Source organism: Pelophylax lessonae (genome assembly GCF_965119305.1).
Source record: "Pelophylax lessonae genome assembly, chromosome: 10".
Lineage (NCBI taxonomy): Eukaryota > Metazoa > Chordata > Amphibia > Anura > Ranidae > Pelophylax > Pelophylax lessonae.
Genome location: NC_138777.1, coordinates 72,014,107 through 72,039,718, shown reverse-complemented (window position 1 = coordinate 72,039,718; position 25,612 = coordinate 72,014,107). Strand labels below are relative to the sequence as shown.

Here is a 25,612-nt window from a genome sequence, read left to right as displayed (position 1 = left end):
AGCTCCTCCATGCCTCTTATCAGTTTGGTTGCCCTTCCTTGCCATTTCTCCAGTTCCTCGATTTCCTTTTTGAGAACCGGTGCCCAAAACTGAACTGCATATTCCAGATGAGGTCTTACTAATGATTTGTACAGGGGCAAAATAATATCTCTCTCCCTGGAGTCCATACTGCTCTTAATACAAGAAAGGACTTTGCTTGCTTTGGAAACTGCAGCTTGGCATCACATGCTACTATGATCTAACAGAACACCCAGATCCTTCTCCACTATGGATTCCCCCAGTATGTACACTGCCAAAAAAATTGGCCACCAAGAAAAAAGTCACACACTTTGGATTGTCTTTAGCTTTGATTATGGCACGCACTCGCTGTAGCATTGTTTCGATAAGCTTCTGCAATGTCACAAGATATTTTTCCGTCCAGTGTTGCATTCATTTTTCACCAAGATCTTGTATTGATGATGGGAGAGTCGGACCACCGCGCAAAGCCTTCTCTAGCACATCACAAAGATTCTCAACTGGGTTCTGGTCTGAGTGTTCTGGACTCTGTGGTGGCCAATCCATGTGTGAAAATTATGTCTCATGCTCCCTGGACCACTCTTTCGCAATTTGAGCCTGATGAATCCTGGCATTGTCATCTTGGAATATGCCGTGCCATCAGGGAAGAAAAATTTTATTGATGGAATAACCTGGTCATTCAGTATATTCAGGTAGTCAGCTGACCTCATTCTTTGGGCACATGCAGTAACTACCCAATAGGATAGTTACTGCATGCTTAGTTTAGTTAGTTGCTTAGTTAATTCCAGGTGGCGACCTTTTTTTTTTTTGACCAGGCAGTGTATGATGCATTCATATTCTTAGCCCCCAAGTGAATAACTTTACATTTATCAACATTAAACCTCATTTGCCACATAGTTGCCCAATGAAACAGTGCATTGAGATCGGCTTGTAAATTGGAGACATCCTGTAAGGAAGATATTTCACTGCAAAGCTTGGTGTCATCTGCAAAGACTAAATTGGTACTTTTAATCCCAGATTCCCAGACCCGATATCATTTATAAAGATTTTAAAAAGTAAGTCCCAACACAACCTTGGGGTACACCACTGATAACCTTAGACCATTCAGAGTAAGAATCACTAACCACTACTCTCGGAATTCTATCTTTTAGCCAGTTTTCTATCCAATTACAAACTGATCTTTCCAAGCCAGTAGACTTTACCTTACACATTAGCCGTGTGTGGGCAACTGTGTCAAACTCTTTTGCAAAATCCAAGTATACTATCTCCACAGCCACCCCTCTATCCAAAGTTTTCCTTACCTCCTCATAAAAAGAAAGCAGGTTTGTTTGACAACTTCTGTCTTTCATGAATCCATGCTGTCTGTTGCTTAAAATATTTTTTTCCAGCAAGAACTCATCTATGTCGTCTTTTATTAAATTCTCCAGTATCTTCCCAACTATAGAGGTTAAAATAACAGGTCTATAGTTACTTGGCAAAGACTTTGATCCCTTTTTAAATATAGGCACCACATTGGCCTTAAGGCAATCCAGTGGTACTTTTCCAGTCCTCAACGAGTCCCTAAAAATTAGAAACAGTGGCTTTGAAATCACAGAGCTCAATTCTTTTAGGATCCGTGGGTGGATGCCATCTGGTCCAGGTGCTTTACCCACCTTTATTCTGTCTAAATATTTCTGGACCATATCACTTTTGAGCCATTGGACTGTGTCAATGTGTCACGTGTGTCAATACCATCCCCATTATGGTCATGAGCTCTCTCGTGCTTCTTTGTATACACAGAGCTGAAGAAAGTATTTAATAAATTTGCCTTTTCTTTGTCCCCAGTAACCCACTCCATATTATTTTGTAAAGGGCCAACATGTTTAGACCTAACTTTTTTTACTATTAATATATTTGAAGAATTTTTGGGGGTTTGTCCTACTATCTTTTGCAGTCATTTTGGTTTTGTGCATGCTTGATTTCCATTTTAAATATTCTGTTATATTCTTTGTAACAATTAAACAATGATAGTCTTCACTATTTTTTTTTATTTTTTAAAAGCTATTTTCTTATTTTTTATAGCTTTTTTATCTTTGGACGTGAGCCGCATAGGTTTTATTGTTAGCCTTTTAAACTTATTGCCCATGGAAATATACTTTACAATGAGTTTGCATACAGTTTTGTTTGAAGAATTTCCATTTCTGTTCTGTGTTCATCGATGCCAATATTCCCACCCGGTCTTGGAGAGCAGCCCCTTATCCTTGGAAAATTTGCTTTCATTAAAGTTAAGTGTTTTTATGTTTCCCCTATGCATTTGTTTCTTACAGCTAACATTAAGTTAAATCATATTTTGGTCACTGATACCAGAATGCTCTTTTATATGAATTACCAGCAGAGCATCATTCCTAGTTGAGGGCCTCAATAAACTGCACCATAAAATTGTTTTGCAATAGGTTTATACATTTTTACCCTTTACCTGTTCCAGCATTGCCATTGCTCCAGTCAATGTCTGGGTAGTTAAAATCCCCCATATTTATCACTGTCCCAGCCCTTACATCCCTTTCTATCTGTGCAAGGAGCTGAGTCTCTACCTCCTCATTAACACTGGGAGGTCTATAACAAACTCCAATGATAACCTTTGTATTACGCACACCCATGTACATTTCCACCCACACTGCTTCAGCTTCATCACACTCTCCATCAACTAGGTCCGCTTTCACTCTCGCTTTGAGATCACCTCTCACATAGAGACAGACACCACCACGTTTTACCCTGTCTTTCCGAAAGAGAGCATATCCAGGAATATTATTAGCCCAGTCATGTGAAGAATGAAGCCAAGATTCAACAATACCAATTAAATCATAGTTCTCCTCGCGCACCAGAGCATCCAACTCACCTATTTTGATTGGCAGACTTCTGGCATTGGTGAACAAACACTTTAATTCACTGTCACATTTTGCACACTTATTTTGCATATTTTTTATTTTAATACAAATAGTACAATTTCCAATGGTTGTTTGTAACATGGGAACCTTCTTATCCTCTGCAATAGCTCTCCCCCCATCTTTCCCTATTCCACCCACAAATAGGGGCTGACCCTTGGCCAACCTGTCTGCCCCCTTATAATTGAATTTACCCCCTCCCCCTCAATCCTAGTTTAAATACTCCTCCAGCCTTCCCATAAAACCTCCCCCCAGCACAGCAGACCCCCCTTCATTAAGGTGAAAACCATCTTTAGCATATAGATTATACCCCAATGAAAAGTCAGCCCAGTGCTCTAAAAACCCAAATCCCTCCTTCTTACACCAGGTCTTTAGCCATGTATTCATTTCTCTCATCTCCCCTCTGTCTTTGCTGTGTTATGCATGGCACAAGCAATATTTCAGAGAGTATCACCTTGGAGGTCCTTCCCTTCAACTTGTAGCCTAGTTCATTAAATTGGTTCATTAAGGGAGCATCCACCTTCCATATATTCTGTCATTGGTTCCAACATGGACCAAGACAGCGGGCCATGCCCAGCCCCTACCAGTAACTTATAAACCCGGTCCACCAAACGCCGAACACTGGCACCAGGGAGACAGCAAACCTTTTCGGTTGAGGTGATCCTGGTGGCAAATTATTATATCAGTCCTTCTGATTGTAGAATACCCTATTACCACCAACTGTCTAGGCCTACCTGCACTACTCCTACCACCCCTACTAGATGAGCTTCTCCCCCGGCCGTTAGGGATAGCAGTGACATCTAGGGCTGCCACCTCTGAGCTTGCCACCCCAAATCTTCACCCAACTTGGCAAATCTGTTAGGGTGCTTAAACCCAGGGCTGGACTTCCTTTTCTGTGATCCCCTACCACTCCCTGACTGTATTAACCCATCTTCCTACCTGATAATCCTGAGTTACCCCTCCACCCTCCCCATTAACCCTACTAGCCACCTGCTCAGGGAGCAGAGGGCCCCTTTCAAGGTTGTCAGTTCTGGTGTTGCAACTTGCTCCTCCAGATCTCAGATGTGAGCTTCCAGAAGGCCAACCCGCTCACATCTGTCGCAGCGGTATCCAACCTGGAGCGGTTGCTCCATTGTTGTATACATGCGGCACACTGTGCACTGCACAAAACCTTCAACCTTGCTAGTATACATTTTCCTGATTACAACAATAAAACTGCTCACAAAAAATTGTAGATGTTGCTTGCAGTCCTGAAGACTCCTGTTATAATCTCCTGTTTTAAACTCTGGTTTTTAACTCACCACTTAGTCAAGTTCCACTTGGTCAGAGTTCCAGCAAACAAAAAGGTGGCAAGCTCAGAAATGAGTTCTGCAGAAAGTTAGATAGGACCTAAAGAACCTGTGGCCAATTAGAAGAAAGAAAGAAAGAAAGAAAGAAAGAAAGAAAGAAAGAAAGAAAGAAAGAAAGAAAGAAAGAAAGAAAGAAAGAAAGAAAGAAAGAAAGAAAGAAAGAAAGAAGTTAAAGAGCTGAGGGCCATATATCTCTGAGCAGCAATTAAGTAGAGGGAAAGTAAATCTGGCTATACATTGAGTACATTTTGGCTTGCTGCTGATGAACCAGTGGATGGCCCTACCTGCCCTTGCTTGCTCAAATTACTTTCATTGAAGGAGCCTGCTGGAAAATTTTTGGTCAAACAGTGGCTGTATTCAATAAGATGCAGCCACTGTTTTGGTATTTTGTCATAATACAGCCCAGCAGGGGGATTTGTCCATTCATTCTGTTCAGCATGGATGGAGGAATTTGTTAAATTCCTTTTGTCATGCCTGCACAGCCAGCTGAAAGCATATCTAAATTGAAAAACAAAAATTGAATAGATTGCAGCTTACTTTTACTTAGATGAAGTTACTGAATTTGTTTTCTTTTTTAAACTTCTTTCCTATTTACTTTTTATTATTACATAAGTATTTTATTGTGTTTTGAAAAGTAGAACAACATTCAAAAGAGATCGTTTAAATATAAGTATACAGATGAGTAGCAAAAGGGTAAAAATATAGGGCTTTTTTAGGTACAAACTATTGTTAAAACTGCATACATTTTATTTACAAAATATAATTAAAACATTAATACATTGATTCAACAATATATCAGTATTCAAGAGGCAAAGGGAATCTCCCATCACACTTGTAGTTCTACATGTTTCGTCATCCTGGCTTCTTCGGGAAAAGCGTGATAGTAATACTAATGAAACAAAAAAAAAAAAAAAAGGAACAACACAATGAATAAAAAAATCAACATGCTGAAAAATATACAAATCATGATTTAGACATTGTTAAGCAAGGTTACACCCACCAGGCAAGCTCAGGTTCCAAAAATCCTTACCTCTAAATATGATTGGAAAAAACAAGGCGTAAGATTCAGGAAAGTACTAAGCAGAGTTTGTTGAATAGCACCACACAAGCCCACCACCAGGAATAGCAAGACCAAATTCTGGACCTCCCGTAAAAGAGGGTAAGGGGCCACAAAATAAAGTAAACATGGATCATAAAATTAGTGTGCTAGTAATGTAGGGAGCCTATTTATCCTCTAGGTGGTGTTGTTGTGGCTGGATGTTTTCCACTTACTATAAGGGACATAAAAAAATCCCATGCTTTTTACCCTTTTGATAAAGGTCTTTGATTTAAAGGGATTATGGTGCTAAACATAAATTTTTCTGTTCTTATCCACAAAGCCAAACTTCAGACTATATAGATGAGTTTACAGGTTGGTAAGGCATAAGTTCTGGTTAAGGTAACAAGACTTAACAGATTTAAGAAATAGGTAGGGGTCTCTCTAGGAATGCATGGGGTACAGTAGTAGATGTGGATATGGTTCCATCCTGTGTGTAAATTGGACATTTTTTCATTTAGTGTGTTAGAGCAGGAGGTAATAAATTAGTGGCTTAAATCAGTTGTGGCTGGGTAAAGTTAGTCTTGCTAGGGTTTTAGGTACCAGCAAGTAATTTCCTGGAATGAGAGTCCAGTGGGGTGTGGGGGGGGGGGGGGGGCTTGTGCCCTTACAGATGCTTAAAGGACCTATTAAGAATTGATTTTCTCTTCCTAGTCTGGGTGGATAGGGTTGTAAGGGGGGCAGTTGTCGGAGAAGGTGGAAGGGAGTACAGGGTGAATGAAAAAAATGGTGTGTATAGGTGCTACAGAGAACCTGAAAAGAATAGCAATAGGGAGTAACAAAAATGGACAGCCCTGGGGTAGTGGTCTACTTAGGTGCTGAAAAAGCTTTTGATTCTATTAAATGGATCTACCTCTGGGCTGTCCTTCGTAAATTTAGTTTTGGTCTGCGTTTTATCGCCTAGCTACATATGCTCTACTTGGCCCTACAAACAAGGTGTGTACTAACAATTCTTTGTCTGCTCCCTTTCCTCTGTCTAGGAGGATTAAGCAGGGATAGATACCCCCTTTTCCCCAGCCTGTTTGCTTGGAGCCTTTGGCCTCCAACTTTGCGCTGCAGACTTGGTAAAAGGAATTGAAGTGGGTGGGACTAAACACAAATTGTCTCTGTATGCTGACGATACTCATCTACAGTGGGTACGGAAAGTATTCAGACCCCCTTAAATTTTTCACTCTTTGTTATATTGCCGCCATTTGCTAAAATCATTTAAGTTCATTCTTCTTCCTCATGAATGTACACATAGCACCCCATACTGACAAAAAAACACAGAATTGTTGACATTGTTGCAGATTTATTAAAAATGAAAAACTGAAATATCACATGGTCCTAAGTATTCAGACCCTTTGCTCAGTATTTAGTAGAAGTCCCCTTTTGATCTAATACAGCCAGGAGTCTTTTTGGGAAAGATGCAACAAGTCTTTCACACCTGGATTTGGGGATCCTCTGCCATTCCTCCTTGCAGATCCTCTCCAGTTCTGTCAGGTTGGATGGTAAACGTTGGTGGACAGCCATTTTTAGGTCTCTCCAGAGATGCTCAATTGGGTTTAAGTCAGGGCTCTGGCTGGGCCATTCAAGAACAGTCACGGAGTTGTTGTGAAGCCACTCCTTCGTTATTTTAGCTGTGTGCTTAGGGTCATTGTCTTGTTGGAAGGTAAACCTTCAGCCCAGTTTGAGGTCCAGAGCACTCTGGAGAAGGTTTTTGTCCAGGATATCCCTGTACTTGGCCGCATTCATCTTTCCCGCGATTGCAACCAGTCGTCCTGTCCCTGCAGCTGAAAAACACCCCCACAGCATGATGCTGCCACCACCATGCTTCACTGTTGGGACTGTATTGGACAGGTGATGAGCAGTGCCTGGTTTTCTCCACACATACCGTTTAGAATTAAGGCCAAAAAGTTCTATTTTGGTCTCATCAGACCAGAGAATCTTATTTCTCACCATCTTGGGGTCCTTCAGGTGTTTTTTAGCAAACTCCATGCGGGCTTTCACGTGTCTTACACTGAGGAGAGGCTTCCGTCGGGCCACTCTGCCATAAAGCCCCGACTGGTGGAGGGCTGCAGTGATGGTTGACTTTCTACAACTTTCTCCCATCTCCTGACTGCATCTCTGGAGCTCAGCCACAGTGATCTTTGGGTTCTTCTTTACCTCTCTCACCAAGGCTCTTCTCCCCCGATAGCTCAGTTTGGCCAGAAGGCCAGCTCTAGGAAGGGTTCTGGTCGTCCCAAACGTCTTCCATTTGAGGATTATGGAGGCCACTGTGCTCTTAGGAACCTTAAGTGCAGCAGAAATCTTTTTGTAACCTTGGCCAGATCTGTGCCTTGCCACAATTCTGTCTCTGAGCTCTTCAGGCAGTTCCTTTGACCTCATGATTCTCATTTGCTCTGACATGCATTGTGATCTGGAAGGTCTTATATAGACAGGTGTGTGGCTTTCCTAATCAAGTCCAATCAGTATAATCAAACACAGCTGGACTCAAATGAAGGTGTAGAACCATCTCAAGGATGATCAGAAGAAATGGAAAGCACCTGAGTTAAATATATGAGTGTCACAGCAAAGGGTCTGAATACTTAGGACCATGTGATATTTCAGTTTTTCTTTTTTAATAAATCTGCAACAATGTCAACAATTCTGTGTTTTTCTGTCAGTATGGGGTGCTATGTGTACATTCATGAGGAAGAAGAATGAACTTAAATTATTTTAGCAAATGGCTGCAATATAACAAAGAGTGAAAAATTTAAGGGGGTCTGAATACTTTCCGTACCCACTGTATATCCTAGCAACACATCCTTCTCACTACTGGCCACCTTGCAGATAATTGAAAAGTTTAGCTACCTGCTCTGAAATTAGACTGGGAGAAATCTTTCCTTACCCCCTCCCATCCCAAATTGGCTACGAATACCCTGCTTTGCTGGCTGGAAGGGTTTATATACCTTGGGATACAGGTTGGGAGCTCCCTGGCCACTTATATGGATCTTAACCTATCTCCTTTACTTAAAGTATAACTAAAGGCAAAACTTTTTTTTCGTTTTGGATAGAGTGGGGAGGGATTAGAACGCTTCTCAGTTTTTATTGCTGTCTGTGCCCCCGTTAAGGAGATTCAGCCTCTCTGTTTGTCCAAAATGTAGGTTGTCCTGACAAAAGTAATAGATGGTAAATCTTCCAATGGGGACACTTGTTCTGATGACCTGTGGATCCCCAAAGAATTCACTTAATTTTGTAGGGATTTCCTCTTATTTCCTGTTTGGTTATAGGACAGGATGTGAAGGGAAATTTCCTCAATGGGACACAGATGGGGAAAAAAATCTGACAGGGGTTATAACCCTCCCTTGCTCTATCCAAAGAGAGAATGCTCTATCCAGAGAAGGGTTTATACAACTGAAGTTTCTCTATAAAGCTTATTTTACCCCTCGATGGCTGGTTGCTATTTCCCACTGGACTAATCCTTCTTGGACAAGCTGCCACTCCTCTGCAGGCCCCTTCCTACACATGTTATGGACATGCTCCTCCATCAGATCTTTTTGGTCAGCGGTGGTGGCTGAACATAGTATGCTGTGTCACTTAACCATTAGTTTGGACCACAAAATACTCCAGTTGGGCATCTTAGACAGAGTGTATTTAGGTCGCCATGGTAAAGTGGTTGTAAACCTCAGTTATGGAATCTGAGCAAAGCACATACATCTGTAATGTTTACTTATGTCTCTCCAAAGCTCTAAGTGTCATTTCTCTCCGGTGCTTCGTTCCTCTGTTATCAGCATGAGTCACTTCTGAGATGTTTTCCGGACACATGAGATAAATTTGTGTCGGAATGGAGCGGGTGGGGGGAGGGAGCTCAGTAGACAGCGTGTCTATTCAGAACACATTTCATCTGCTGTGTGGAGGGGGGGGGGTGCCCTTCCTCCAAAGAGCTCTCACACACTGTTACTGCAGCCTCTCCCCCCCCTCTCCTCTGTACTCCTGAAAGATTTTTACACTTTTCTGCCCTTTTAAAGGGGTGTAGGGAAGCGAAAAATGCAGAAAAACAAGTAAAACCTATGTAGGAGGATTTGTTTTATCCCTGTGTACCATCTGATGCTGTCCAATTCACAGGGTATATGTGAGGGTTTACAACCACTTTTAAGTTGTTTATTTTCTTTGCTGCTTTCTATGCCCATAGAAAGCCATCTACACTGATTTCATAGCGTGCCGTGATTGATAATACTTTAGCGGCATATAAATTACCCTGCGTAAGTAGAAACTGCCCTAAAAAGTTTGATCAAACATGGATAGACTCCTGGGCTTTTTGGTAATCTCATTTATCCAGGGCCATGGAATTAAAGTGCCTAGAGGCTCTTTATTAAGTTGATATTGCGACATTCCTTTTCTGTGTTACTACTCACTTCTTTCCTCCCAACTACGCCTCTCCTTCCCTCTGCTTTGTGCATTTTTTTCTCCTCCATCCCCTATTCCCCCCCCCCCCCTTCTACGTCTGTACCTTTTCGCAGCTCTGACAATGTCCCAATGTCACCACAATTTTCCATGCGGATTGTCTCTTTCTGTACTTGTCTAACATGGGCTCTAATATGTCTTCTCTTGTACTTCACCATTTTGGTTAAAACGTTTATTAAAGCTTTTTGGGCATAATCTTCTCACAAGTGATTTTGGACATGATTAAGGTGGTCTTAATGTCTCCCCCATTGTTTACTATTGGATAATATGCTGCATTGTTTGTATTTGTCTGATCTATTTTCTCACTAAACATTATCTACCAGAAAAAAATGGAGGGGAGTAGGGAACAGGTGACATACAGGTTTTCTTCTATACTCTTAGCTGGTGATCCTACAAGGAACACACTTCCTGTTCTAGGGTGACAACTGTATTGTATATAGGAGGAATGTGGTTGTCACCATAGGAAGGAAGTGTGTTAGGGCTATATAACATCTCCCTCTCTCCAGAACATAGAGGGAGGTGTTTTATAGTCAACTGAGATAGTTGGGAACAATGCTGGCAATTTTCCACAGAAGATTTCTGGCTGGATGGACAGCTTTTTTTGTTGCACTTGTTAAACAAATATAAAAAAACCTTTTCATTGTTATGTTTAAAGGAGATGACAGCCAAAGCTCATTTGGCTGAACATCTCCTATGGATCTCAGGAGTGCGGTTTGTTCTGCACTCCTGTGACCCATTTTCAGCAGAGAGTGAGCTAAAGTCCGCTCTTTGCTGACGTCACAGATCAATCAATCAGTCCAGGCTCTGCGTCATCAGGACAATGGAAGTCGGGACCCACCAGGTGCCTGGACTGACTCCCGGCTCAGTCTCTCAGCAAGCCGCTGGGAGCCTGAGCCGGCCGCTCCCACCCCTCCACAGCGCCCCAGTGAGCGAGGAGGGGGCAGAGCAGAGAGCTACTGAAAGTCAGCAGCTCTATGCTACCGGAGCTGTCAGAACCTGAGAGAATCAGGGGTGTTTGATCGCTCGGTTCTCAGTATAGATGTACCAGGGGACAGATGCAGCATCGGACCAATGCTGCATCCACCTAGGTATGTATGATACTGGAAAAAAAAATGGAAAGCCTTACTTCTCTTTTAACAGACCATAAGGGGTCAAATAAGATAAATATATTGTTAGAGTTTACATTTAATTTAGGCATAGGTAAAAAGCTGATTGCACAGTTGAAATACATATGTGTGAACTGTTTGCCATTCAGTAGTTTGTATGGTTTACAGCAGTGTTTGTCAACCTTTTTTCAGTCAATGCACCCTTTAAATTTATGAACAGTCTCAAGTCACCCCATTCTAAAATGTAAAAAACTATTCTATTAGTGTTACATAATGCAGTAGCATCAACACACGTAGGACACCCAACATTAGAGGTGATTTATTCTTCCAAAGCAAATACACTTTTGCACACTGGTACCGACTAGTATTCCAGTGTTTCTCCTCTCCCTCAGTTTCTCTCCATCACTCAGCTAATGTGACCCCAGTGTTGATGGAGAGGGGCAGGGGAGGGTCACACAAGGATGCTGTGCAGGTGATCAACAACCTTCTTATCAACACTGATGACATCACTGGTTGTTAGGGTGTCGTGGCTGGAAGGTTGAAATGGTACACAATAGAAACCTGTGACTTTGTGTAACTAAAATTCCACCTGCTGGCTTGTATACATTGTTGGGCAATTTTTAGGCATCATGCCAAGCCACCCCTCAAGAAACCTCAAGCCACCCCTGGGTGCCTGGGCACTCTGGTTGAAAAAGGCTGCTTTACAGCACTACTTTTCATTACCACTTTAAATGCAGATGTACAGGGGATTACAGGAGGTGAACACAAAGACATAATTGTTATGGTACTATGGACAAATGCAAAAATGACATATATGCTGCGGTTTGTCATTAGCATTAACACAGTGCTTTTTTTAGAATGCCACTCTAGTATAATTGTGTTACCTGTTGAGCCTGTTGAGCCTACCAGTAGATCAATTTATTTTTCACTTCCAGTAAAAGAGGGACAGCACTGTTCACCAGTGGCGGCTGGTGCTCAAAATTTAACTTTTTGAGGTCCATAGACATAGGCATTGATTCACGGCAAAAAAAACCGGTTAATTACTAATGGGGAATATCTGAATATATTGCTCGGGGCAAGTCCTGTACTAATAGGTAATATATGAATATATAGCATGGGGCAATTCCTGTAAAAATGGACCATTAGTACAGGAATTGCCCCATGCTATATATTCATATACTGTATTACCTATTAGTACATGAATTGCCCCATGCAATATATTCATATATTACCTATTGGTACAGGAATTGCCCCATGCAATATATTCAGATATTCCCCATTCCTGCACTAATAGGTAATATATGAATATATAGCATGGGGCAATTCCTGTACTAATAGGTAATACAGTGTATGAATATATAGCATGGGGCAATTCCTGTACTAATGGGCCACTAGTACAGGAATTCCCCCATTCAATATATTCTCAGATATTCCCCATTAGTACAAGAATTGCCAATGCAAATATTCAGATATTCCCCATCACCTATCCCACAGAGAGAGCACACAGACATGAAAGTCACTTACCAGTCCAGAACAGAAGTGCAGAGTCTGAGACACATCAGTCACACGACTCCTGTATCATGTCTGCATACATACTACAGGAGATGGTCAGTGACAAGAGACATGATACAGGAGATGGCCAGAGACTGCAGACATACTACTGGAGATGGCCAGAGACTGCAGACATACTACAGGAGATGGTCAGAGACTGCAGACATACTACAGGAGATGGTCAGTGACTGCACACATACTACAGGAGATGGTCAGTGACTGCAGACATACTACAGGAGATGGTCAGTGACTGCAGACATACTATAGGAGATGGTCAGTGACTGCCGACATACTACAGGAGAGGGTCAGAGACTGCAGACATGATACAGGAGATGGTCAGAGACTGCAGACATACTACGGGAGATGGCCAGAGACTGCAGACATGATACAGTAGATAGTCAGAGACTGCAGAAATACTACAGGAGATGGTCAGAGACTGCAGACATACTACAGGAGATGGTTAAAGAGTGCAGACATGATACAGGAGATAGTCAGAGACTGCAGACATACTACAGGAGATGGTCAGAGACTGCAGACATACTACGGGAGATGGCCAGAGACTGCAGACATGATACAGTAGATAGTCAGAGACTGCAGACATACTACAGGAGATGGTCAGAGACTGCAGACATACTACAGGAGATGGTCAGAGACTGCAGACATACTTCAGGAGATGGGCATGGACAGAGGGCACACCACTCCGCATTACATGATGGGCACAGCACATTCCACAGTGGGCACTATGCAGCACAGCCCATGACAGGGTGGGCACAGTACATGACATGGTGGGCCTGGCACAGCACATGATATGGTGGGCACAGCACATTACATGGTGGGCATGGCAAAGCACATTACATAGTGAGCACAGCACATTACACGATGGGCACTGTACAGCACAGCACATGACATGACATGGTGGGCACAGCACATTACATTATGGGCACATCACATGACATGTTGGGCATGGCTCAGCACATTACATGATGGGCACACCACTCTGCATTACATGGTGGGCACAGCACATTACACAGAGGGCACACTACGTTACACAGTGGACACTATACAGCACAGCCCATGACAGGGTGGGCACAGCACATGGCATGGTGGGCATGGCACAGCACATGACATGGTGGGAGCCGCACATTACATGGTGGGCATGGCACAGTACATCACATGGTGGGCACAGTACATCACATGGTGGGCGCAGTACAGCACATGGTGGGCACAGTACATCACATGGTGGGCACTGCACTTGACATGAGGGGAGCAGCAGTCTGCCCCCCAGGTCAGTTTCTGCACAATCTTCCCTGTTTACTGACCTCATCTCAGTAGCATGGTAGATATTCTTCCTCCCGGGCTCTAGCTGCATGACATCAATGCCCCACCCTCATGAGACAGTCACAGTCACAGTCCACTCCAGATAAGAGACAAAGACATCTGCTGGGCTCTGGGGTGAGGCGGTGGGAAGCAGAGAGTGACGCCCTGCCCAAGTACCGCCCCTACAACGTCGGTTGTCCTGACTGGTCCAGGCTGAACCAATCACAGGACGCCAAATTCGGCATACGTTAGTGGGAGTGTTCGGGGTGCATTGTTCTGCGCCCCGAGGACACACCAGAAGGCCACCAATCGGCGTAAAAGAAAAGAAGCACATGATGCGCCCCTAGCACCCCCTATTGACCAGCCGCCACTGTTTTTCACTATAGTGGGAGTTAAGGAAAAAAAAAAAACGAAAAAAACAAACAAAAGACATATTTAATCAAATGGAGGATGATTTACATTTGCCTACATTTTATTCATGTTAACTTTGGCACTAAAGCCCCCCAAAAGCTTTCCCATGTGTTCCTGGAACACACATGTAATCTACTGTATCATTTCAGGAAGGATGTTCATTCACTTGGTTCTGCTCCAGACAGTAGGGATAACAACCTGAAAGAAAGGCAGTCATGGATGGAGGAACTGCAGAAGGTATGAGCCTAGGGCTTTGATAACCATTATAAGTAGGTGTACCTTCAGAGCAAGTACATTTACAGTGGTGAAAATATTTATTTGATCCTCTGCAGATTTTGTAATTTTGGCCACTTTCAAAGAAATTAAGAGTCTATAATTTTTATCATATGTGTATTTTAAATGATAGATACAGAACATCAACCAGAAATCCAAAAAAAAAAAAACACATGATACAAATGTTATAAATTGATTTGCAGTTCAGTGAGTAAAATAAGTATTCGATGCTCAAGCAAAACATGACTTAGTACTTGGTGGAGAAACCCTTATTGGCAAGCACAGAGGTAAGATGTTTCTTGTATTCAGTTACCAGGTTTGCATACATCTCAGGAGGGATTTTGGTTCACTCTTCTTTACAGATCTTCTTTAAATCCTAAAGTTTCTTGGCTGTCACTTGGCAACTAGAAGTTTCAGCTCCCTCCAAAAATGTTCTATAGGATAATGGTCTGGAGACTCACTAGGCAACTCCATGACCCTAATGTTCTTTTTCTTGATCCACTCCTTTGTTGCTTTGGCAGTATTATTTGGGTCATTACCATGCTGTAAGACCCATCCACAACCACAACCCATCTTCAGTGTTCTGGCTGAGGGAAGAAGGTTCTCATCCAAGATTTTACAATACATGGGCCCCATCCATTGGCCCCCTAATGTAGCAAAATCGGCCTGTACCTTTAGCAGAGAAACTGCCCCAAAGCATAATGTTTCGACCTCCGTGCTTGACTGTAAGGATGGCGTTTTTAGGGTCAAAGTCAGCATTTTTCTTCTTACAAACACTGTGGTACCAACTGCCTTGAGATCATTCACAAGCACCTCCCGTGTAGTTCTTGGCAAATTCCTCACTTTTCTCATGATCATCTTTACCCCATGAGGCTAGCATGGAGCTCCAGACTGAGGGCGTTTGATAGTTATTTTGTATTTCTTCCGTTTGCAAATAATCGCTCTCTTACCAAGCTTCTTGCTGATGGTCTTGTACCCCATTCCAGCCTTGTGTAGGTGTACAATCTTGCCCCTAACATCCTTTGACAGCTCTTTTGGTCTTGCCCATGATGGTGACGTTTGAATGGAAGAAAGAGATTCTGGGGACATGTGTATTTTATATACTGTACATAACGAGTTGTCGTTAGGAGCACCTTAAATTGACAGGACTGATCTGTGTACCACATGAGCCCATACTGTAGCCAGTCTGTGGGAGCCAGAATAATTGTTGGTTGGTAGGGGATTAAAATACTTATTTTTTACTCACTCAACTGCAACTCAGTTTATAACATTTGTATCATGTGTTTTTCTGGATTTTTGGTTGATATTCAGTCGTTATCATTTAAAATGATTACAACTATGATGACAATTAGAGGCCCTTCATTTCTTGCAGAGGATCAAATAATTATTTTCGCCACTGTACCTACCCTGCCATCTTCAGAAATTGGAAGCAGGATAGGCAGATCATGTGATGATATTTTAGAAGATAGTTTCAGCATTTTTCATTTTGTTTTTATTATTATTTTTTTAAGTAAGTGAAGTAAGGGTAAGGATGCATTCCCACTTGCAAATGCACCCTGCTTAGATGTGTGAACCCTAGTTGGGTATATCTGCAGGAGGAAAGCAATTGGAGGCTCCCACCAACTACTTGTGGCTATTTGCAGGGTTGATCACTTGCTTTAGGGTACTGCATGAGCGATTACATGAGAGTGGCCACCTATAGCTGCTAGAGCTGGCAATGGAGATGCCTCTCGCAGCCAATCACAGGAACCCCTGCTGGTGTTCTCGCAGTTAATTGGGGTCAAGGTGCATTCAAAGATATGAATGCACCCTTATAAATGCTTATACTGGGGACTACCTTGCTGAAATTTGGCACTGTATTGGAACCTTGATTTCTGCTTTAAATTGCAAAAGGCAGTTAATAAATCAACAAGTCAACTTTTTTCAAAACATGAACTTTATTGTGAATATTAAGAGGCAAGCAATGTATTATCAGTAGCACCTGTGTTTGCTTCAGGTTGTGCAATGGGAATCGCAGAGCTGATTGGTGCTGTGAGCTGTGTTTGTGTTTTATTAGGCAGTTAGAGGACAGAGACAAGATAATCTTATATTGACCTCCCAGCTGAATGACAAGGAGGGATCGCTGCTCCTGCTGCAAATAGAAAAGAAGACCTTGACTCAGGTGAGAATTCTGTAAAGCCAAGTTTGGAAACATATTTGCACATAGGACAGAGCCAAAAAACAAACTAAAAAAAGGCAAAACTGAGTTTTTACCCATGATTCTTCATCCTGCTGCTTCAGCCATTAGAAGTAAAGGAAAATGTCTGATACTTCTTGGTATGAAGACGCATGTAGTCCCTCCCATGTAAAAGTACAGATTCTAGGTGATTGGCCCAGATTGGTCACATGGTCCTTAGCTGGAGCTTATAATTGGCTTCTTTCCATACTCTTGGTGGTGGAATGATGCAACGAGGAAACAAAGGAGAGAATATGCTGCTTGGAAGAAATCTGTGCATTTGCAAATCATAGGTCTGCTTTGCACAAAACTGACAATTAATCCTCATAATTCATAGGGGGAACAGATTCTAATTCTCTAAGTTTCTCTTTTAAATGTAACATAATGCAGCTATAGTGCCTAAAAGTGCTTGGTAGAAATGTAAGGCCCAGTCAGACCTATGCATTATGGTAACATAGTAAAACATGCATTTTAGTGCAAACTACTACATCAAATGTGTTGCATTGCCATTCATTTTGAATGCCACCCCAATGCATTGTAAAACATCTACAGAACACCGCAATGCATAGTAATGCACCTCCATACATTGCGTTACATTGTGCTGCAGAAACCCATGAAAAATCCACTGAACACAAATGTAGCTCTGAGCCCTACTGAAGTCTATAGAAGCCGAATTTAATTTTTTCTAGCTTTTTTCAATGCCAGTTTGCAACTTATTCTGGCATGGGGGACAGGTATCATTGCAAAAAAGCAGAAAATTTATGGCAGCATACGTTTGGGTAGTCCCGCCTCCACTCCTACCCCATAGAACCCCACTCCCATAAATCCTTGCTCCCTTTCAGCATCCGTGTTCTGTAACTAGCCTACTCAGGAACTGGGAGGGGACTCCTGCTGCCATGGAGTCCATCAGGAAAGGAAAATTACGGTAAGTATTTGATATAAATTTTCCGTTTTCCTGACAGACTCCATGGTAGCATACGTTTGGGAAATAACTCGCCAAAACACAAATGGGTGGGCAGATGCTGAAAAAATTTAATTAACACCTGCAACTGATAACACTTGAGTACCAAAACCAACAGAGGAAAGAGCCGCTGGCTTAACACAATAATGTGACATAAATGTGAGAATGGACGACCAAGACGCTGCTCTGCAGACCACATCCGGAGCGACATGTCTTGAAGCTGCCCATGAAGTAGCGACACCACGAGTAGAATGTGCAGTCACCGCTTTAAGAGGAACCAAGCCCTTCTCTCTACAAGCCCACTGAATCGCCTCTACTATCCAGGAGGCAATTGATCTTGAAGAGGCACACATACCTTTGTTCTTCCCAGACAATAGGACAAAGAGATAATCCGTGTTCCGGAAAGAGGCTGTAGCTTCCAAATACTGTTTGAGAATGTTGCCCACATCCAGTGGATGGACTTCCGGAGGTTCGGCCGACGAGTTGAAAGTAGGAAGAACAATTTCCTGATTCTCGTGAAAGACCGAAGTGACTTTAGGCCTTGATCCAAGCATCGAAATAAGAACAACTCTGTCCGGAAAGAAGGTCAGGAAAGGTTCCTTACTTCCCAGACTCAGAATCTCTGAAACCCTTTTTGCAGATGTAACAGCCACTAGAAAGACTATGTTGAGGGTGAGATGTTTTTCCGATATAAGTTCTTCAGGGTTTGTGCCAACTGAGGAAAGGAAATCAAGAACCAAAGGCATGTCCCACTTGGGGAACCTCAGTTTCTTCTGTGGCCTTGTCCTTACTGCCCCTTTGAAAAATTGCCGGATCAGAGGATGTGCAGCCCAGGAAACGCCTGTGAAAGTGGATATGGCTGAAACTTGCACTCGCAGGGTGCTTACTGAAAGGGGCAACTCCAATCCTGACTGAAGGAAAGACAGGATATCTTGCACGGAAGGAGATGACCAGGACTTTCCCTTGGACTCTAGGAAAGAAGTAAACCTAGACCAAATTCTTTCATAGGTTTTATTCGTCTCCTAGCACTCAAAAGAGTTGGTATGGCTACTTCAGCACATCCTAACGCTTCCAGCCTTCCCCTCTCAAAAACCAGACCCGAAGGTGCAGACGGGCTGGGCATGGGTGAAGAATGGAGCCCTGGGACAGAAGATCCGCTCTGAGAGGGAGAGGGACTGGGTCGCGATAGCTGAGCTGAAAAAGCAGGGGAAACCACGGTCCGTTGGGCCAGAACGGGATCACTGCGACCACCTTCACTGATTCCAATTTGATTCACCGCAGGAATTGGAAGATGACTGGCACTGGGGGAAAGGCATAGGCCTTGTGAAACTTCCAGCAATCTGTCAGGGCATCTACCCCGAATGCTCTGGGATCTCTGTTCCTCGAATAGAACTTCTCCAACTTCCTGTTGTGGAAGGAAGCAAATAGATCTACCTCTGGGATGAATCCCAAGGACAGGATCTAGTTGAACACATCCTCATGGAGAGACCACTCATTGTTGTTGAGTTGTGTTCTCGAGAGGAAATCTGCTTGTGTGTTCTGAGCCCCTGGTATGTATACTGCTGACAGATTGACCAGGTCAATATCTGCTCTACCTCCCGAAGCAGGGATGTTCTGCGAGTTCCGCCTTGTCTCCTCACATAGGCTACTGCGGTCGTGTTGTCTAGCCTCAGCATGACTGTGGTGCCCTGAATAAGGTGGCCGAAGGCTAGCAGTACTTGAAAGGCCGCCCGAAGTCCCAGGATATTGGACACGATCTGGCGAGACCGAAAATCCCCTCTGCCTTGAGCCATCTCTGTTCCGCAATGACCGCCCCAACCGGTGCTGCTGGCGTCTGATGTCACTATCACCCAAGATATGGGGGCTATGGAGTGACAATTGCACAAATTCTTCAGCTGCAGCCACCAAGGAAGCCAGCTCTTCATGGCTGCGGTCATAACTATTCACTGAGAATTGCTTGATTCCCTTCCATTGCTGAAGAAAACCCCTCTGAAAAGGTCTCATTTTCCAGAGAGCCCACTTCACCATAGGGGCTGTTGACACCATCGTGCTGATTATCCTCAGGCATTGTTTGGCCGTGAGATGGGAAGCTGACAAGGTTAGAGACACCCTGTCCCGGATCACCGGGATCTTTTCTTCTGGCAGAGAGATGGTACTGTTCTTGGTGTTGAACAGAGCGCCCAAAAAGACCAGGGACTGGGTAGGAATTAGATGACTCTTTTCCCTGTTCAGGATCCAGCCGAACTTCTCTAGGGATGAGATGACCAGAGCTAGATGTTCCAGGATAACAGACTTGTCTTGAGCCAGCAGAAGGAGGTCGTCCAGATAATGATAAAGACGGACCTCTCTCAGTCTTATCAAGGCTACCACTGCTAACAAGACCTTCGAAAAGGTACGAGGCGATGTGGAAAGCCCGAAGGGGAGACACACAAACTGTAGATGAAACTGGCAGACTCTAAGAATCTTAGGTATTGCTGAAACTCTGTTGCCACTGGCACGTGGAAGTATGCATCCTTCAGGTCTACTGAGATCATCCAATCCCCTGGTTGAACAGCTTGCTGAATGGAGAACAAGGTCTCTATCTTGAATTTTTCTCCTTTGATGAAGTGATTCAAGTGCGTCAGATCTATCACTGGTCTCCAGGCACCACTCTTCTTGCGCACCATAAAAAGAGGAGAATACACTCCGAGCCTTCTTTCGGACTCTGGCACTGGAACTGCTGCTCCTTGAGTGACTAGCGAGTTGACGTAGGATAAGAGATCTCTCTTTTGTCGCCTGACCGAGGAAGGGAGGTAGGAACAAATCTGTCTCCGGGAATACTGGTGAAGGTCCAAGAATGTCCTGCAGAGACCGTGTTGACGACCCAAGCATCCCGTATTGAGGCCGCCCAGACCCGCCGAAAGTGGAAGAGACAACCCCCCACCTGACTGGCCTGAGCGGCCCAATCTCAAATGGACTTTGTCGCGTCTCTATCCCCAGACGGATTGCTCTTGGGGCCTTTCCGGAAAGAAGACTGCCTGGACTTCCAGTTTCTTCCAAACTCCCTTCCTGGCCTATAGCTACGTGCCTCCCTGGCACGGTCGGTATTTTGCTTTCTAGGAGGTAGTATCTTCTGAACAAAAAGACGCCTGTCCTGGGGGAGAAAGCCCGATTTACCGCCAGTAGCCTTGGAGATGGCGCTATCTAACTTGTTCCCAAAGAGGGATGAACCCTCAAAGGAAATACCTGCTTAGAAGCAGGATCAACCAACCAAGGGCGCAACCATAGTGCACGCTTTTCCGTAACAGAAGATAGCATCCCCCGTGCTAACAGGTGGATAAGATCAATAGATGCCTCCCCCAGGAAGGCTGAGGCCAGTTTCAACTCCTGAATAGGAGAGTTCTTGGCTGCGTCTTCAGAAAAACTTCTGAGGGAGTCATCCACGTTGTCCACCCAAACTTCCATGGCTTTGGACAATGTTGCCAGGGCTAGAGCCGGCTTGCAAGCAGCCCCTACTGATAGATAGACTCGCTTCAGATCCGTGTCTATTCTTCTGTCAAGAGGATCCTTAAAGGAAACCATATCTTCAAGAGGCAAAGTTACGTGTTTCACTAGCCTCATAACAGCCGCATCCACTAGAGGAGGAGATTCCAGGTGTTTGACTTCTCCTTCCTTGAATGGATAGAGTTTAGCCAATTTTGAAACCATGGAGCTCTTTGTCTCCACCTTGCCCCACTCTTCCGTAATGATTTCTCCTAATTCAGGAAGGAATGGGAAATTTAGCCGCTCTTTGCTCAGCTGCTTAAAGTATTTTCTCTGCTTAGGGGCAGAGACCACTGGATCTTCCCAGTTTAAGGTTTCCTCACAGCCTTTACTAACGGTGGAACCAGATTGAAAGAAAACCCCAAACTAGGTTCATCTTGATCCGAATCGCTCGATTACCGAGGGATGGCTAGGTTCAGATGATTCAAGGGCTCGTCCGCCAGAGGACTCTCTAACAGGAGAGACAGATGGCTCTGGTACTGGAGACTGCCGCCTGTTAAGATCAGCCAGGGAGTCCTTGACTATGCGTTTGACCATGGACTCAAGCTGTTGGTCAGGACTTTCTCTCTTACCCGCTGCTCGGGAATAACAGAAGTCGCATAGCGATTTTCCGTCCAGCAAACGAATACCACAGCCCCAGCACTTAGTCTCGCTGGATTGGCGTGAAGACCTAGGAGGTGACCGGTCTTTACTACGGTATCTGGACTTGGATGAGGAGCCATGTTTAGAGGAAGAGCGATGGTGCTGCGTCTTAGCATGGCGATCTTCCTGCATGCCCTGAGGTTGTTCAGACCTAGAGGAGGAGCTGCAAAGGGAAACATACAAAGGAGTAATGTACAAGACCGCCCGTATGTCCTGCTCAACCCCCCTCATTCTAGCCCTACACTTACCTAAGAGAGGGCTGGTCACAGGGGAGCGGTGATGCATCCATAAGGAAAGCAGAAAGATACACTGGAAAAGACCAATGCAAAAGTATACTAATACCAGGCATAGCAACAGTACTGGCACAAAGAAGATCCCCATAAAGCAGACCCACATACCTTGTATCTGAAGTGTATGGATGTGGGAACGCCGCAATCTACAGTCAGTCCCACAGGCTGTGGGACTGACAGCTCTTTAAATTTGGCGCCGGCCGTGACGTCACGGCCGCGGCATACTGCGCTTGCGAGAGTATTGGCAATCGCCGCTACTGCGCATGCGCGAACCAAGCCTTGCTCTCAAGCAGGTGGCGCGCATGCGCAGAGCAACCGAGAACGCGGAGGATGGAACGCAGAGTGTTCAACGGCGTCCATAGAGCCTCCCGGACCACCAGGAAGTGTACAGAGAGGCGAGGAGCCGAACGCTAGACAACCAGGGATGCACTAGACACCAGGCAAGTAAGGACATAAAAAATAAGGGCAAAACACACTTACCCCTCCACATCGCTTACCGCTAGACACCAGGAATACACAGAGTCAGTCACCAGGAGATCCAACGATGGGGCAATGCACATGAGGCCACCCGCAGCAGCTGGGCTCACAGGCCATGCCATTTGGCCTGCTTCGTCAGGCATCTTTAGGCTCCTCTTCAGCATGCCAACCCCATACTCCGCAGCAGCAAGGGCTTATTGGGGAAAAAATTCCTGCCGACCCTCATTGACCCTGCGTCTTCAAAAATGATCATCACAGAAATGTAGGAATTCAGCACCAAACTGGTGCAGGAGGAGGACAAAAAAGGAACACGGATGCTGAAAGGGAGCAAGGATTTATGGGAGTGGGGTCCTATGGGGTAGGAGTGGAGGCGGGACTATGCAATCGTTTGCTGCCATGGAGTCTGTCAGGAAAACATTTTTAAGAGACTGTTAGGCAGGGAGGGAGACTTTTTCATGCAGCCTAAAGGGTGCAATTTATTGTGTATCATGGGAATGCACGCAATTTTATGTATTATTGCAACAGACAAATGTGAACCAAGCCTGAAGAAGGTCAGAGAATACTAGTATAAAGTTGTAGAGGGATTTTTCACAGCGATTAAGACATTCTTCAACTGCAAGAATATTTACCAACACAGAGATTGTAATATATCCAATTTTTCTCTTTCTTTTTTTGTTTTGCTCATTAATATACTGTACATATAATTTTTTAGTATTACTTATTTTTCATGGGCTTTGTCTTTGTTTTTATGGAATAGTGTATACCATTAATTATTTAGGTTCTGTTTATTTTGTGGTTAGTAATATTGTCTAGAGATTGTAGTTAATTTTATCCGGCCAGTAAAGTATGGCTTATTGGGGAAGAACAATTCACACCAGGTGAAGAACGATTCCACCATTTTCCTTTGGTGTTGCTAAACCAGGGTTTGCCAAAATATACTTAACCATCCCTTGCACATCTGCATTTAGTCTGGGAGTAAGGAAAATCAGTAACCTTTTTAGAATTCGCTCTATCCTTTAGACCAGGGGTTTCCAATCTACAGCCTATGGGTCAGATCTGGCCTGCAACAATATTTTATCTGGTCTGTGGCCAGAGTCAGTGACATACCCTTAATGTGCAAAGAATAAGGATTCAGATCAGCAGAGGTTGCTTCAACCTAATGTAAGAAGGACCATGATGAGGACCCTGATGTATGGGAGGACTTTGATAGGGGCCCTGATGTAAGGGGGGCCCTGATGGGGACCCTGATGTAAGGAGAGACTCTAATGGGGAGCCTGCTGTAAGGGGGACTCTGATGGGGACCCTAATGAAAGGGGAGGACTCTAATATAATAGGGAAACAATAGGGGGACTCTGATTGAGTCTCTGACGTAAGGGGGGACTTTGTTGGGGACTGTGATGTAAAGGGGGACTCACTTATTTACAAAACTGATTTTCTTTTGTCGGCCCGCAAATTTTAATAAAATGTATTTTGTTGCCCTCGTACTGAAACATTTGAAGACCCATGCTTTAGACTTAAGCAAAAAAAAAAAAACAGTGCCATTGCCATTCTGGGCTTATTACAAATCTTAGCTTTGTCTGATATTGTCTCATCAAATCACCAGGTTAGCTAAAAAGGAAGTAGGGTAGAATGGTGCAGCACACCAATGCCTGGAGGAGAAATTAAAATGCTACAGTATACAGGTATATTTAAAAATGTCAGTTTTACCCTAGTTTACCTTCTGGTTAAAAATGGACCTTTAGTCCCAGTTCACACTTCTGCGATGCGGGAACGCTGCGAATATGCAGCGTGTTTCCGCATCGCATCCGCACCCTTGGCAGTTCACACTGCCATATTCGATAAGCAAGGGGTGTCAATTACAAGTTAATGACACCCCAAGTTGAGATTGCATATCGCAGTGCGATCTGCACAGAATCGGATCGCACTAGTGTGAACCACCATGAAATCTGATTCTGCTGCGGATAAAAAAAAAGGGTCCTGTGCGTGTTTAGTGCGATTGCGGTGCAAATTCAGCCATACAAACTGTATGGCTGAAATTTGCACCGCACAGATATCGCTTGTAATTTAGGAGCAGTGCGCTCTGAATTACATGCAATCTCTGTGATCGCACTAATGTGAACCGGCACTTAAAGTACAAATCCAGTCTACTTATACCCTGCCCTGTATATGTTCATAAACAAAAATATAGGAATCGGCACAACCGTACAAGAAAATATGTGTCCAAAAGTGACAAGTGCGTGACCAATTGTACATATATAAAATGCATAGAAAATATAAATATTGAATACAAAAAAGTGCACAGTGCTGAATGATTAGTGATTACAATATACACAAAAAGACTTCTATGCATGTGATCAAAATAATGATCAAACATGCATTTTTTTAAAATAAATTGTGCAAAAAATGTGTTTTACCATAGACTGATAAAAAGATCTGTGCAAAATACCGCACAGAATAAATATTGAGTGCTAATTTGTGCAATATCGCTAAATAAATTATCTACAATTCATAGCAAGATCAATATAAAAAAAAAACATTAACATTTTTTATATTGATCTTGCTATGAATTTTTGATAATTTATTTAGCGATATGGCACAAATTAGCACTCAATATTTATTCTGTGCGGTATTTTGCACAGATCATTCTATCAGTCTATGGTAAAACACATTTTTTGCACAATTTATTTAAAAAAATGCATGTTTGATCATTATTTTGATCACATACATAGAAGTCTTTTTGTGTATATTGTAATCACTAATCATTCAGCACTGTGCACTTTTTTCGTATTCAATATTTATATTTTCTATGCATTTTATATATGTACAATTGGTCACGCACTTGTCACTTTAGGACATATTTTCTTGTACAGTTGCGCCGATTCCTATATTTTTGTTTATTGTATTGCTGCATTTTTTTGTAGTCAATTGGCAGCAATTGTAGGTCTATTTGCTTTTTAGATAGCCCTAGACCTCCTTGGTGCTTGATCTAAACCATTTCTGTATATGTTCATGTCTGGACAAAATCCAGACCTTGCTGTCTC

At 43.4% G+C, this 25,612-nt stretch overlaps 1 protein-coding gene across 1 annotated transcript in view; it reads left to right on the top strand.

The window, feature by feature from the left end:
- Positions 1–25,612, top strand: part of LOC309565741 (uncharacterized protein) — an 88,074-nt gene that overhangs the window by 45,691 nt on the left and 16,771 nt on the right. The window contains exons 5-6 of the mRNA XM_082270721.1: positions 14,341–14,428; positions 16,521–16,625. Coding sequence (XP_082126847.1) covers positions 14,341–14,428; positions 16,521–16,625 — 193 coding nt within the window. The remainder of the gene's footprint in view (positions 1–14,340; positions 14,429–16,520; positions 16,626–25,612) is intronic.